Source organism: Leptopilina heterotoma, unplaced genomic scaffold, assembly GCF_015476425.1.
Source record: "Leptopilina heterotoma isolate Lh14 unplaced genomic scaffold, ASM1547642v1 Lhet_175, whole genome shotgun sequence".
Classification (NCBI taxonomy): domain Eukaryota; kingdom Metazoa; phylum Arthropoda; class Insecta; order Hymenoptera; family Figitidae; genus Leptopilina; species Leptopilina heterotoma.
Genome location: NW_025110891.1, coordinates 147,551 through 165,001, shown reverse-complemented (window position 1 = coordinate 165,001; position 17,451 = coordinate 147,551). Strand labels below are relative to the sequence as shown.

General features: G+C 29.5%; 1 protein-coding gene across 3 annotated transcripts in view; it reads left to right on the top strand.

Annotated features, from left to right (window-relative positions):
• LOC122499770 (histone-lysine N-methyltransferase PRDM16-like) overlaps positions 1-17,451 on the top strand; it is a 385,029-nt gene that overhangs the window by 250,616 nt on the left and 116,962 nt on the right. Inside the window, exon 1 of one of the 3 annotated variants that reach the window (XM_043608274.1) lies at positions 11,085-11,558. The exons of 1 other annotated variant lie outside the window; for it this stretch is intronic. In XM_043608274.1, the coding sequence (XP_043464209.1) occupies positions 11,510-11,558 (49 nt within the window). In that variant the 5' untranslated portion in view covers positions 11,085-11,509. Of the gene's footprint in view, positions 1-11,084; positions 11,559-17,451 lie in introns of those variants that run through there. One more of the 3 variants, XM_043608276.1, reaches the window with a different exon arrangement.

The following is a 17,451-nucleotide window of genomic DNA, read 5'->3' as shown; positions in this document are numbered from 1 at the left end:
CGAAACGAAGATTTGTTTCATGGTCGTTTCTTTCACCACAGGACACCTATACATATGAGCATTCTACTTTCTGCAATTCATGCAGACATTACGATCATATTTTGTTTCTTAGTAATATAAATTTATATCCAACTGTAAAAATTTTACAATAATGTAAATAAATATTATTATCTAATACACTGAGAAAACTGGATATTAAAAATCTTAATATACTATAGATATTAAGAAAAGATGCTAACACATATCATCCAGATGTTATGGTTTAATATCTCAGATGTTAAAAAGTATAATCTGTAAATGTGAGGTTATGTTTGAACAACCCGGTAAAAAGGCTTGCCTTAAAAAGTATTGAAAAATTGAATTCCTTTTAATTCCTTTTTTGTCCTGAGTTTCGAATTCCCAATAAAAGTATACAAATAAAAGATTTTTAATTCCCTTTAATATCGTCACATAAACGTTGATCAAGGGGACCAAGGTATAAGAAAGGAATTAAAAAGCACATAATTTTAGGTTAGGTGTAGAAAGGTATTCAATTTTAAATATAGGTATTTATGGAAAATGTGATGCTCAGGAAGTCAATTTTTTATGAGTAAGTGAAATAAAGGAAAGTAATAATTAAAATTAAATAAAGTTTTAAAAAAAGTTTTACATTATACGTGATTTACATAAAAATCACACAGCACCAAAAATTTCTTAAAACTTGACAGGAAATCGCTCAGTTTATATTAGCAGACGAAAATTTAATAATTGGGCGAATATTGCATGCAACATTGATACAATATTGCCTGAACATGTCAAGTTATTATTCACAGTAAAATTTTTGCTCAAGTTTGATATTCAATATTTCCTTATTATACGGACATTTAAATAACCTCACATTCTCCATGACTTTTACCACGCAATATTTATAACCTCACTGGGCGAGATCCTGTCTAGTTTAGAGAAATTCTCGGTGCTATGTGGGATTTTATTTGCACTTTGGTAATTTGCACCCGATTATATGCACGTGGACAGTCGCAGTTGACGCCACCCAGTGAGAAATTGCCAATAGACTTTAATCGGTCCAATATCGGTCCAATATTGGTTGCCGTGCTGGGCGCCGATTGACTCCCAATATTGGACCAATATGGGCTGATGCTTGGGATGTAACGGCATCGCCAATCATCGGTTGTCAATATTGGTCCAATATTGGCCGAATATTGGCAACCAAGAGAAAAAAATTTTTTTAAATAAATTTTTTTTAATTAAATAATAATAATAAAAAATTAATGTTTATAATTTTTGTTTAATATATTTATTTGTTTAATTATTTATTTTTAATAATTCATGTAAATAATAAATAATTTATTATTTATAAATTATAATTATTTAAAAATGCAGCAGCTAATAAAGAAAATATAAAGTTGAACTTGATTATTACTGCATACACTGAGAAAACTGGAGTATTGGACTAAACATCTGGAGGGACAAATCGTTCATATTTGAGAGTTAGCTATTGGATAACAATCTAAATGTTCAAATTCACCATTGACAGATATTCGTGCCATTTCTCTAACAGAGGGACAAATTACCATCTTGAGAAATCCCTTCCTTATCCGGCGCGAAATTAATAAATATGGCAACCTAACCCCTAAATTAAATACATAAAATGTCAAAAAAATAATTTCGCGCGCATCAGATCGTACACATTTTCTGCGCAACTTTTAACCCTCAGATATAATGGGAGAGAATATACAAGTAGATTTCCATTATCAATTCAAAATTTATTTTAGAAGGACTATTTAACTCTCTTCATAAGCAAAGGAAAGGGAAACATACACTTTTTGAACCTCTAAATTTGACTCTCCAGTTTTCTCAGTGTAGAAGTCCTGTACAGTTATTTTCATGGCACTATCGAGGCGTTCCGAGAAATTATGTTCCAAAGTTTGTCATGGCGTTAGCGCTACCGCCAGTTTCAGTAACTAAACAGTTGTGTATTGACATTTTCGAAATATTTTCTATAAAATAAATCTTTTGGTTTTACAGTTTATAGTTTTTATATTTTTAATTTTGTTCTTTTATTTTACTGTTGACAACTAAATAACAAATTTTTTAAATTATTTAATATTAAACTTTTGATTTAATAATAAAAATGTCTTTTAAATCAAAATTTATTTTTAATGAAAATTCCTTTACAAAAAAAAAACTTTTTTAAAATTCGCTTTAATTAATTGAGTTAATTAAAATAACTAATTTTTTAAATTCAGAAGACAATTTCTTTTCAAGATTATTTACTCTTATTATATGTATAAATATTAATTTAACAAACCTGTTACATACAAAAAGTTAGAATTGGTCCAATAAAGTGAGGTTATGTTTTACGTTGATGTATTGACGTTGACATATGTATAGTTCTCCGATCTGTATAACAGAACTGTCTATAATTAATGACAGTAGCCAGTAACAATTTATTACTAATTCCTTACGGAAAAAATAGACATAATTCTAGTTATACCCGCGAATTATTTCTTTCAGTGTATACACTGATGTATTTATGGAAAATGTCTACATAACTCATACTAATGTCTACATCACTGTTCAGTTGCTGGACTGACGGTAGCGCTAACGCCACGACAAACTTTGAAACATAATTTCACGGAACGCCTAGAAAGTATCATGAAAATAACTGGACAGAGAGAACTTCTATACAGTAATAATCAATAAGTTCAACTTTAGAGTGTTATGCAGTAGCTGTCCAGTAATTCTCCAGTTGAGCTAGAAAAGATGAAAAAAGGAACTGCTTTACCTGCCGGTAGAGTATGGTTCTTATTTTTCCAGAATCGTCCATCGACTAGAACGGCCGTGATGCGTAAGCGTGCGTTTAGGTATTTCGTCCCAGTGTGACCCGAGTTCGCTCCCCGATACCGCTAGATATTTTTCGTTTGAACTGAATTAGTTCTTCATATTATTAGGGTTTACTTATAAGTTTGTAGTATGATAAAATAATATTTATTTCAGTGTTGTGCTTAATTCAAGGAAAAAGTGAATGTTGTTTAATGTAAAAAAATGACATGTGTACAAGAATTAGTAATGCTTATTATTTTTTTGTAATTATGTAGGGGAGAGTCTCCAGTTGTGAGACGGGTTTTATTTTTGACCCGTAAATTGTAAACGGGTAAACGAAATTGTAAATAAAATACACCGTTCGAAAGGTAACAGAAATACGCAACTTTTATTAAAAGAAAGTATAGTGTTTCGATGAACTCAAAAAATTTTACGATACATTTTCCGAGCACATCGCTTTTTTCAAAAAAAAAATGTCTCCAGTTGTGAGACACTCATTAAAAATTGCTAAAATTTAATAAGTTTGACATAAAACGTTATGTTTAGTAGAAATAATTAAATATATTAATAATATATATTATTATATACTAAATAATAATATTTATTCGCCAAAATATGACTACCAAATAAACACAATTTAATAGCTTCAACAAGAGCATTAAAATTGATTTCTTCTGAATAAATTGACTTTTTTCCACTTGACATGCCCAAAAATACTAGAAAAAAAATCAAAACAACATTTAAATAGTATGCCTGCAAAGTCGTATTTTTTATGCTGCCCAGATGGGTGTCGACACCGTCTCACAACTGGTGATATGCTGTGTCTCACACCCAGAAATTGGCGCTATTTTGAAAAAAGAAAATTAAATTATTTTCAACCGTAGATTGGAACAATGCAATATTGCATCACGAAATATAAGGAAAACACTGAAAGAAAATGCATTACATTTACCTTTTCCAATTAATTAACTTGGAAAAAAAGTACTTTGCATTTATTGAAAAAACGCTTTTTAGTCGATTATCACACACAGTGTTGGTATTTAACAAAAACAGTTTATATATCCGCTTCGGCGTACACGAAAAAGTTGGCTCATATAAAAAGAAATGTTTTTTATATAAACCAATCGGCTTTTTAATATTGCATGTTAAAAAAAATTGACTGTTTCACAACTGGAGGTGTCTCACAACTGGAGACTCTCCCCTAGTTATTTAAAAATAATTTTACAGATAATTTATTATAAATTATTTATTATACGGAACAATAGATACACCAACAGTAAAAATATAGTTTCGTAAAATTTTAATTTATTTAATTTGTTGACAAAAAAATTTAACGCTATATTCTCAAATTTGTACGTGTTTAATACGAAACGTCAATATAAAGAAAGTTTTGACATTTCCAAGTGAATTATTTTGTATAGTTTTTCTACAGGACTGATGATCAGAAACTGTAAAATTTGACTGGACAATAACTTGAAGAAATTAGCGTGACATCACTTTATACACGGAGAAACTTTTAATACCACTAATTCTTAAAACTGGTGAGACATTTTAGTATGTTAGGTTAGATTCAAGGGAAAAACGACATAGGTTATAGAAATTGCTATTGAGACTATCAAAAACACTCATTCAGTATATATTTTACAGTTCTTCATAAGGAAACTAACGAAAATTAGTATGTTGTTTTAGAAAGAAAATAATAATTTTTGCAAAGTTGGGAAAGCCATGAATTAAAAAGAAACACAACAAATTAATTGTCTACAGATACTCATAGAGACGATAGTGATACTTGGATCTGATGGTAGATGGCATTAGTGTATGTCACTGTAACTGTAGGTAAATATATTTAACACGACGTAAGAACCTAACCTATATTATTAACGCACACACGCACACGCAAGTAAAGACACGACGATTGGTCACGGAAACCGAAAGATCGCACGATTCGTTAGAAGTACACAGCTGAATCGTCCTTATATATTAAACGAGTGGAAAAATATGTGCCTTCGAGAGAGAGCATTTTTTAAAATAACTTACTAATCAAATTATGTAAATAAGTAAAAGTCGTGAAAAAAATTATGTTATATTGAGGAACAGTTCTTGAATTTAATTTGGCATGAGGAGACATTCACGTTTATTAATAAAAGGTTTTTTTCTTTCATACACGTGTGAATTTCAACTTCGAAAACATTAGGGTTAGTTCGCGATGTCAGGTGATGGACTCGGTGATGCTCGGGCGAAATCGGTTAAGTCCGCCCGCAGTCCTTCCAAAATTGGTATGTTACGTTAGAATGTCTGTTATATATTCTATCTATATGTGGATAAAAGGTTAGAATTACCGTATTATTTCACAAACAAAAACTAGCATTTTATTCTTTTCTAAAGAAAAATAAGACTATTTCTAATGCAGATAGTAATTTTTGTACACCGAAGGTTGCTTAATATATAACGAACTTATCATATTTTCGTATTAATGTTGAAATTATTAGCACAACGCACGAAAAATCCTCACATTCTAACGTACTTTTAGAATAAAGATAACCAAATATATTCAATATTAGAAGAAAAAGTTTCTCCGTGTAGTTTTTAGCCAGTTTAACTGTAAAGTGCCTCGAAATTTTCCAGTGGAACTGTCCAGTGCCCTTAAAGATACTATGACAAATTTCTACTAGGGACGTGCTTGAAAGTTAAAGGAATATATTAAAAAATTAAAATTTTGGTATAATAGACACTTTTCTCCAGAATAAAAATATGTAGTTAGAATTTTTTTTTGTAAATTAAAAAAATTAATTTTTTAGCACCTTTTTTTAAGAATGTATAACAAACGAGGCAAGTGAGATGGCTGTGAAATTCAATTCGGCACTGTGAATTTAGTATTGTATAAAAATCTGCTACGAGCCACAAAAATACATCTATAAGCTCAATATGTGATTGTGGAAAAAAGTGGACCTAAGGTTTTTGACAGTTTGTCTCGCGAAAAAGTGGCTCACTTACTATCGTTGAGTTTTACTTTACACGACCTGCTGACCGAAACTCTACGTGGGGTCCCTTTCTAGCTTCAATATATCTTTGAAAAAAATACTTTTTCTTCGAGGGTGCGCTTTCACATCGATTTCTCGAGGAAAACAGACAAGAGCTTCTTGTGGTCTGACCGCTATACTTGTCAACGCTCCGTCACAAAGCAAAAAATCAAATTGCTATAGGCAAAATGTTTTCATAACAATAGATTCAGTGAAAGAAGATATAATTTCATTGAATTATGTTCATTCATTCGGATCAGTTTTCAGTTTTGTCAAAAAAAGAAAGAGAAATAAAGTGAAAATTAATTTTAGTTCTAAGTAAAAGTGAAAGTAAGAGTAAGACTGTAAATGAAGACACGAATGAAAATTAATTTTGGTTTATGTAGGGTAAAGGGCCCTAAGGTGGCCACCCTATAGAGTAATTCTTGTGCATTATTTGGCAGCACTGAATGCTTCAGGTTATTTTCATTGTTTATGGCTGTTTTCGGCACTCGCCCCGAGTTAACTCCGGGTTAATGGTGATTGGTTAGACCAACAGAATGTTTTTGATGATTGGATAATATTTAACTCGGGGTTAACCCTGGGTGAGTGCCGAAAACAGCCTATGAAGACGAAGTTTTTGGTAATGCTTAGACGTGGATAACTATTAAACGCGTCAATAAAATTGTGTGTTATACAATTTTCTGATAACTTTTAAAAAATGTCGTCCTGGCCCTAAGGTGGCCACATTTTGGCCCTAAGGTGCGGCCACCATGCATTTTTATGTAAAATCACTTTTGAATTTTTTTACGATGTAATATTTATCAAAATATATTACGAAAAATGTAAATTTTATCGATTTGGAAAATTTTATGATGAATAATAAAATAATTTAGTGTTTAAGGCATGAAATATAGGAAAAATAATTAACAATATTTTAGAATGGCTTCTTATAAGGAAAAAAAGAGTTTGCAACTATTGATTCTGTGATTATCAGTCAAAAACAATACATTTCAAATAAAATTACCTTAAATTGATTTTTGCAACAATTTTTTTAATTTTTCAGTGAATTTTTGAATGGTGGCACCTTATTGAAGCCACTTTTTTTAAAGAAAAATTTCAGCTGTTTTTCCAAAGTCGTCTAAGTTTTACTTTTCTTAGTAAAATAAAAAAATTATTTTGCTAAAAAGTTAGCTAAGGAGATACAGTTTCAGGGCATATATTATTAATTATATTATATAATACCGTTTAGAAATTACAGTCGTTCAAAAGATGGGTGTCCACCTTGAGGCCCCTTACCCTATAATTGTTAAGTGAGAGTGAACGTGAAAATTATTTTATGATGAAAGTAAGAGTGTAAATGAAATTAATTTTAATTTTAGCGAAAGTGAGAGTGGAAATTTTTTAATTTGATAGAAGTAAAAGTGAAAGTGTAAGTGAAAATTATAAATTTAGTTTTGGAAAAAATGAAAGTGAAATCCTAAAAATTAGAATTGATTAATTTTTGTAGAAATTATGTCAGTTTGAATAAAAACAATGTCCCTCAACATCTATTTTTTTTAATTAGATCAGTTCATGTGAAATTGCTCACATATAAAAACTTGTACAAAATTGATCGTTACAACAATGTGATGAAAACGTACACTAAATTTTTCGAATCATGTTGGTAACATTAATTATTTTTTAATTACAAAATGGCTGTTACTTAAATAATTATTCAATTATATTGAGTGAGTTTATATTATGTTGTACAATAAGATCATTTTTTTATATTAAAGAGTGCGAACTTAGAAATATTTTGAACCTTAAATCATTTAATTGAACCAACCAGGCTGTAAGTAAGCTAATTTTATTTAAATAACTTTGTTAATTAACAAAATATTGCAATGATGTTTATTATTTATTTCAAGTGTATCATTTACAGAGTTGAATTGAAGAAACAAAACTTGTTTATCTTTAATCGTTTAAAAGACATGAACAATTAAGCATACAGACTCAGGGACTGCACGGTAGGGGAGGAGAGAGTACATTAAAGTAGTATCACCATGTTTGTCTGATTGGGCTAAGGGGAACGGTACCCCGTACTGAGTAGAGAGGGGGAAGATTCAGGAACGAAATTTTGACGCCGCCGGGTAGCTATCGGGAGTATACTGTGTACCGTAACATTTCTACAATTTTTAAAGAAATAGTGTTACTTTTTAATATTTACATAATATACCTATAGAAATCTTTGGTTTCTTTTTTTAATATTTAATGAATAAAACGTTATATTTAATTATATATGGTAGAGGGCCCCAAGGTGGCCACCCTAGGGAAATTTTTGTGCATTATTTGGCAGCACTGAATGCTTCAGGTTATTTTTATTGTTTATGAAGACAACCCTAGTAGAAATTTGTCCTAGTTATTATAAAGGAACTGTCCAGTCGCGCTTGATTTATAATAATAAATTAATTAAATTTTTAATTAATATAACAAATTAAAATGAAAAGTTTTAAAATATTGGAAAGAATAAGAACAAATTTATCTCTAGCAAATAATCAGTCGAGCTGTCTAGTTATTAGACATTATTGCAGTGTCATCGACACGACAAACTTAGAACTATAATTTGTACTAGTACTTAAAAGTAACGTTAAAAATACTAGACAGAAGTTATGTCTAGCCAATATAAAATTTAACTTGAATCTTTCACGAAGAGCGTTGGTCAGTAACTTTACAGTTATTTACCAGTCCGCCTAGAATCAGCGTCCGTGACAAAAACTGTCCAGTAACTTGAACAATCGAGTGGCTCCATGACAAATTACTACTAGGGAAAGTTATGATTATAAGCCAAAAACAGTACATTTCAAATAAAATTACCTTAAATTGCTTCCTCATAAAGGAAGCCTTATAGTGATGTCGATTTCCGAATTTTTTAGAACCAATTATTTTTACAAATTTTCAAGTGTAGTATATATAATTCGTCGAGAGGAACAAATGTCCGGATGTATGTGTGTATGTGTGTGTGTGTGTGTGTGTGTGTGTGTATGTATGTCACCGATTCTTGTGGACAAATTTTCTCTTACACGTCTTGACGGATTTTGATAAAATTTTGAAGGTGTATTACGGTCACGAATATCAAAAATCAGACAAAAGGATTTTCAAAAATATCTAAAACAAAAAATTTTTTTCAACAATTTTTTAATTTTTGAAAAAATAATTTTTGGATTTTTTGAAGTAACTTTTTTCTTTATTAAAATTTTTATTAATTCTTGTCAAAATTGCATTCCTGATATAAAAACGAATCGATTCATGTATATAAAGTATATATTTTATCAAAATTTATAGAATTAATAAATATTTTAAATTTTCACAAAAAATTGAAATTTTGTATTTTATGACATTTTATCTTAACACTTTAAAATAATTATTCTAAAATAAAAAATTAAACAATTGGTATATATTATATTGAGGAAGCTTAATGATCATGAAATGAACAACTTGTTGATTTTTGCAACTAACCCTACTTATTTAATTATTCACATTTCTAGGTAATGAATTACATTTATTTTAATTTTTCCATAATAATTTTTGATGCTTAATAAATATTAAAAGTAAAACAATAGTTAAAAGACTCCGCTAACAAAATAATTGATTTATTTGACACCAGAGAAGGAGATCATTCATCCCAAGTCGAATAAACTCAACTCTTTTTGACTTAAAAAATAGGTGTTTCCAAACTGTTAAAAAGATATAAGTTTATTCGACATAGGTATATGGAAAGATATGGACATCACAACTATAGGATTTAACTCCTGAGGTCAAATAATATAAAGATATGTCAAAAAATCGAACTCGAAAAATTTTGGTATTACAATATACTTCCACCGTGAGGAAGCAATAAATTATAATAAAAATACTCAATTATTAAAATAATTTCTATAAAAATAATGTAACACGAAAATTTAATATTATGTCCATTAATTTTATTATAATTTAAAACAAGACAAAATTTACAAACATTTTCTTATGTGTTAAATGTATAAATATATACTCTTTGTATAAAATACTCTTTTTTAGACCATTTTTCAAAGCTCAACCAATTTTAAACTGCTCATCTAATCAAACTAAAGAATTTTTTAAATATAGTTTAACTCTGTATAGAATAAGTCGCTGTATACTTGAAAATCCTTATTAAAAATATTAAAAACAGATAAAAAGCTTTTCGTATAAAAAAGCGTGAGGTCAAAAAGACCCCCATGTGTTCTCCGAAGGTTAAACTGTCAAAACAGTTAAAATTCATTATCTTTCGAACCGAAATAGTTAGAGCATTGCAATTTTGATTATAGAACGGAAAGATTATAACAGAAGATTATTATCACTCTAAATAAATGTCCGAAGTTATATGACACTCTGTCCATTTTTGTGGTGTCCATAATAGAAGTGCGTGTTTTGACCCTAACATTTGTAAATTTTTACGTAAAAGAAAATTTCAACTTTTAAGTAAATTTTTTGGATTTATTCTCATCTCGCCAAAAGTATTTTAGCCTATTTGGGTCCCCTAAAGATGAACCTAAAGGTTTTTGCTAAATATTTTTAGTCAAATTTTGTATATTTGTTGTTAAAGACAAAAATGTACCCTGGGGCTAAATGTTAAATGTATTTTTACATGTTAACAATGTTTTTTACATTTTTCGTGGCATTTCTGTGGTATTATATTATATATATATATAAAAGAAACTGATAACACTGAGGGTATAATATACATTAAAATAGCTTCTTTTATATTAAAGATATTAAAAATCTGAGAAAGCGGCGCATCTATCCACACTCTACAGTATATTGTTCCTAATATTGACATAATTTTATTTTTAAAAAAACTTATTTTAGAACATTCTTTATAAGCCAAAAAATATTCTGAATTCAAAAAAGACGCCTTTAAGCTGTAAGTGTTGTAAGATTTTTATCTCTTATTTAGTATTTGTATATTAAATGTATAACCACAGAAGCCTTGTGGTCTGATTCAGTTTGTCGAATCTCATTTCACCCTATTTCTCTTTAAAGTTTAAACACGAAGATTTTTCAACTCTCTCTCACTCTCCCTCTTTCTCCCTCTGGCTCTCCTCTTGTTTCCTCTTCTTTACCAAAACGAATGATGCTGTGTGAGGTTTCATTGCGTGGAGGGGGATTTCAATGTGATAGGGGTTGCTCCGCCTGCAGGCCAACCAGAGTTCCGGATCATGAGACTTTTGCCACACCCCAGGATCGTCCTAGCTTCCCTTGGGAACTGGTGCCATCCTCTTCTCAACAGACTTTACATCCTCTAGTCTGGCAAGAGCTAGCTGACACGGCGCAGCAGCAATAGCGCTCTTCGGTTAGCAGCAAACCCTCGCGTTTAATCTTCGCGCCTTTAAGATTCTTGCCTCGGCCTTATTTCATCGTGACAGCCATCCCACCCCACCCTTAACCTTTTCAGAACCTTGTACACCCCCTGTTGTGATATCATGGCTCAATCGATCATCTCTTCCTTTTGCTAACTCGCGATCATGGAACAACGACATTCCATTAGATTTTAGTGAACTTGTGGATTTGTTATTCTTAATATTGTCATTAACTTGACTCTTGGTTTTCATATATGAGTGATTACAATGTGATCGTTTTACCTTGTGAATTATCTGTGATTTAGTTTTGGGGAAATTATATATTTATCAATGAATTGCTTAGATCTATCATTACGAACTGTTGATTATAAAATGAGTGGTAAGTGGATATAGGTTTATGTTTTCTAGAATAATTATAATTTGGCATTTTTTTCTTTTTTCAAGGAATGGCATATTTTTCTTTTTTATTGTTTTAATTAACTTTATTTCTTATTTATTGACACATATTTATTTCACTTCTAATCATTATTTTAATCTTATATTTTAACATTTGATTATCAATTTTATTACCCCATGTGGAAATTTAAAATAAGGTTTAGTGAGGCCCTCTCGTTTAGTTAACTATAGAGCCCTTTTAGTACATATAATTAGATAGATTTCTCTATTTGGAGAAAAAAGGGAATTCTAGTCAGTACCCGATTATTACCTATTCAGTACATTACTAGTGTGGTTGGCCTAAATAATTCCTCATCAGAATTAGTTACAATTTGATATTATAACAGTGATTACGTCAAAAGTGCGGTATTAGGTCTAAATTTAAAGTACGAAATTATTTGAGCTGTCATTTCGTAGAAAAGTTAGAAGGTGCAGTGATATGATATATATTCGATATCATTCAAATTATTACTTTTATGAAACACTTTAAGTAAACCAAGTTGAAGTCCACAACGTTGATCAACGAAAAAAAATTTTTCACTTAGTAAATTAATTAAAAATGACGCAGCAATATTGACACAAAAATATTTAGAAAAAAAGATTAATGTTCATATTTTGCTAATAATTATTTTACAATTAAATATTAAATTAAAAATAATACTTGAATGCATTAAATAAATTTTTTTCGTTGATAAACGTTGTGGACTTCAACTTCGTTTAAGTAAGTCCATTTCCGACATCTTAGGGATATCCTAATGCTATTCAAGTTTTAAATTATAATAATAAATAATTCTATTTTTAGTGAATATCTAAAGTTTCTAAGACGGAAAATATTAAAAATCTGTAAGGTTTAATTTCAAGTGATTATAAGTTTTCAATTTAATTGAAAATGTAGTGTGGAAATAGAAAATTAATCAATTATTGATGATAAACGCAATAATTAAATAATTAGATTGACAGAGCTACACATATATTTGTTAAATATTATTTATTATAAGTTAAAAAAGTGTCTGGTAAACATATGAACTGAAATAAATATATATATATATATATATATATATATATATATATTTGTAAACCAGGTTAAGAAAAACGAAAATCATTCATTAGTAGTTTATCATTTTAGAGGCGTATAATGTACAATTATAACCCACATAGCTGTAGGATCTTCCTATCACAGGACGTCCTGTGCGGTCACATTGCGGTTTTCTCCTCTGACACCTCTCGTATGTTAAAACGTTTGATTAGGTCCGATTATTCACACTATGATTCCAGAGGGATATAATATGACGGAAAAGATAATACTCTTCCTTCGCACTTTTTATACTCGATTTTTACTTCCTATTACCACTTCTCTAAACAGATAAATCCGAACTGAGTATTCCAGAGCAAAAGTTAAAGTAACACGCACTCATTTTATTAAGAAAAAAGGAATCCGCGAAAACACCATCAGGAATTTAATCCTCTGAAAAAAGTATAGATACCCCTGAAAATTTGTCTTGATATGTTGTATAACTTCAATACAAATTGAGGGTCCCAATCAAAGAACCGGTTATCATTTTTCAAGCTCAAAATCATTGCCTTGTAAGTCAAAAATTAAACTGTTTTTAATCCCAATTTTTTGAGAAATATTTTGGTAATCTTTATAGAAATACGAAATGTTTTCAAGAAATAAAAATTTTAAATCCTTTTTTTATTTAGAGATCGAGAATTTTGAGTCTTAAAAACTTATAACCTGTTCTTTGATTGGGACCCTTAATTAAACTTGTATAAAACACCAATGTGGCCCTATAACTGGATTTCCCAATCTCTAAAGTGGACAACCGAGTCAACGCCCAAACTGGGGTTGTAACGCTGAAACTAATTAATTCCCAATGTTGGAAAATCCCAGTCGAAGCCAGATTGAGTCATTCCATTGTTTTGGGGAATGTCTATTTATACTCGTGTAAGAAATTTTAAATGGCAACTGGCGCGGTTCAAAGTCAGTTCCAGCTTACGATACATTTTTCCTTCGGTCGTCGGTACAAGCGCTGTTCTAGATTTGGTCCGATTTTTGGATCAGAATCCTTCCGTCTAACAACTAAATGGGTACTGGCCATTCAACCGACTGAGAACAATATATTTTATATTATTAAGATATTAATTAACACACATAAGCTTTGAATATGATAATTGATACTGTTAATAAATTAATACCTTATCAATATTAACAATCCAAATTCGAAATGCCAAGAAATGCCATCATTGGTCCAGTAATGTCTGCCGGGAAATGAAAACAGTTACTGGGACAGTACTGGTGTTCAAAACGTCCCATTACTGGGCCAATGATGGAGCCGATTGTCAGATATTCTAATTTTCTAAGATTATCAAGAATCTCGGACCAATAAAGACGCGTTCACGGCAAATTTGTTGAAATTTTAATGGCAAAATATAATTGCCAGTGATGGGACGAAGTTCGGCCCAGTAATGGCACATTATTGGTACATTATATGGAAAAAATTTCTATCTTTAATGACAAATTATATTTGCCAATAATGGCACAAAGTTTGGTCCAGTAATGGCACATATATGGCTAAAATTTTGTATCTATTACAGCAAATTATCGGCTAATAGTGTATAGCTTATAAGAACCTTTTTGATTTCTCGACTTCACGTCAGCATAGTGTGTTAGACTTTGGTGTGTCAGGTTAAGATATCGATCTCCACGGGCGGTAAGAATTTTTCAAATGTTTGTAACATTGCGTTAAATTTAAGGAACGAAGCCGCATAAAATTATAAATGAATTAGTTAATTCATTAAATATTTAAAAAATACAACTATTTTTATTATTTTTTGCATTTTTCCAATACTGGCGGAGTAATGTCAGTCAATATTGGACAATGAATGTCGGCCGAGATCTAACCGCAATTGTATTGTGCCGTGTTTGTTTTCTCACTTGGGAAATGAACATAATAATAAAAAAATTTAATAATTAAGTATAAATATTAAAATATAAAAATAATAATTAGACCGACGGTTTAGCTCAGTCGGATATATATAATACCTCGGCTCGGCGGACGTGGTTCGCGCCCGTTAGCCTGGGATTTTTTCCAGCATGTGAGGTAATCTTGAGCGGGAGATTTGAACCTCGCATTGAGGACTTGATAGTTATATCCTTATAACTATATGATTGGAAAATCTGAAAATCTAAAGTAGGATCTTATATTGTTGATAACTTTTTTAAGACAGTATAGTAATTTTTTAAAGAAAGGAATAATTTTCTTATAAATTATATAGGTTTTTTGGAGCACCACAACATCTTGATATTGCACCATCCCTTTCACCGTTACCTCCCTAGCGGTTATTTATTTATATTTAATAATTGCTTATTTTTATAGAAATATTAAATTGAATATTAAATTAAATATCATTTACCTTTTCTGTTTACATTCCTTGTAGATTATTTCGAAAATTGTCCACTATTAAAAAACTTCACATTTACTTAAAATAATTTTGGCGCAAACTGTTTCGGCATGCCTTTAACTTAAAATGAAAAAGGCAGTTCAGACAGTTCTGATTAATCTATTCTCAGGGTGCGTTTAGCAAATTATAATTTTTAAATTCCCGGCAAATACCCAAACTTCCCGGACAAAAATTAAAATATTCCTGGATTTATTTTTTAAAATATCAATAACTATACTATTAAAATATTAATATACTTGAATAAAGAAATATTAAGAAAATCGCGATTTTAAAAAGTCAATCTTTATTTAGAGACATAATATTACTTGTTATATTAACCAATAAGTTGATAACATTGTAAGATTTTTCCTCCTCTTTCGAATTTGCCAAAAAAAATTGTTAAATATATGATCGATATTTGACATTTCATACAGAAACTTAAATAACATATTTTACAGATTATTATAAATTATTTGATACTTTTATCAAGTTCAAAACACAAATTCAGTCTTTAAAAATAAATATCAATCGCTTTTTTTATATTTCTTAAAGTGATTACTCCTTTTTAAATATTTTGTAATGTCTGTCAATGTAACCTTTTTTCATGTACTCTCAATTTATAACATCTTTTTTTATACGAAATGTAATTATTTTTTACAAATCATTGTTCATTTCGTCATCCCAGAACATGTAAGAATATTTTCCCTGAGTATTGAAATTTTTTATACAGGTCAAAAATACATTAGGCGAAATAAAATGGTTTGACCCTGTACCCAAATGGAAAAATGTCAATTTTTTAGGTAAAAAATAATTTTTTAATAAAACTTCAGAAAAATTTCTTTTTCTCAACGTTATTCAAAAGTTGACGAAAGAACAAACTTTTTTTCTCTTGGTGAAATATTTCTAAATTCAAAAGTTTAAGTTATAGATGATTAAAAATTGGTATACTTCTAAAAGATAAACAATTTTGTCCGGTAAAAATAAAAAATTTATGTTTATCTATTTTTTATATATAATGAATAAAAAATATTTTTATTCAAACTTAACAGGTTGGGTTGGCTTTTGCCAACCAATTAATTACCATTCTCGGAAAATGCAAAGTGGAAGTTTTTTTATAAAATTGACTTATAGAATTTGTCCGCTTGCTCCTCATTATATATGTATAGTTTTTCTTACAAAGTTGCTGAAGAATATAAGAGTTAAATAAAAATTTTCTCAAAATTTTACGAAATTAGCGAATCTTTGTGTAACTAAATTCCTGGACACTAGACTATAGAGGTTATTTTTTCTGGTTGAAAAAAATTCTGATTAAAATTCTGGTTAGAATGGTTAAAAAGGAACAAAGCAGAGTATGCATATATATATGTGATAACGTTCTAGGCGTCCTGCTGTCTCGTGGTCGAGGATATATCAGTCTTTCGGATTTCTACATTCAGCTGCATCAGTGTTCATTACAAGTGATAAGAATGGATCTGGAAACACAGGAATTATTAATTATTATGCTGAATCAGAAAATTTTACAGTTTACTAAAATATATGCTATAGTTAACAGCATGTGATTGTTAGGTTCTCAATGGTAATTTTTTCGACCACTTTTCTCCTTAATTATTTAATAAATTCAGCTGAAATTTTGTACGAAAGTCTATAAAATACAATAAAGCAGGGCAGTGATGTGCAAAAGTTTTAATATTTTTAAAATTATTTATTACAAATTACACTGTTAAAAATTTTTGTTCCAAATTTTATACAAAAATGTTTGAAGCAATTATCATATACAATTTTGAAAAACTACAACACACATTTTTAAATTTAATACAAATTTTCTTATTAAATTTTAAAACACATTTCTTTAAAATTTTCAAATTATTCTTTGAAAAATTAATACAAAGTGTTTGAATGAAATTTCAAATAGTTTTGTTTGAAACTTCAAACAGTTTTGTTTGAAATTTCAAACAAATCTGTTTGAAATACCAAAACGATTTAAATATTTAAATGAAAAATCTAAACTGTTTATATTGTGTTTTGATATGTTACAATAAATGTAAATTAATTAAAAAAAAAAGTTTTATTGGCATTTTTACGGAAATTTGACACTACGATTTGAACCCTTAGTCGTATATAGTGTTGTCTGTGTATAGTGTGTCTTGTATGGAGCCATCAACCTTGAGAGCTGCGCCTAGACGCGCTCGACCAAGGGAGGCTATGAAAATCTCTTGCAAAGTATCAGTAGTAAGAAACATGTGGACCATTCCCTTTTTTTGACTTCTTCTAAATTTCTAAAGATTCAATATCTTTAAAATTCTTCACCAACCGATTCTTGTATTCTTTACTTTTTTTCTCTTCACGTTTCCGTTAAATTTATGAATTATGTATTAAGATGTTTAAGAAATATTTAA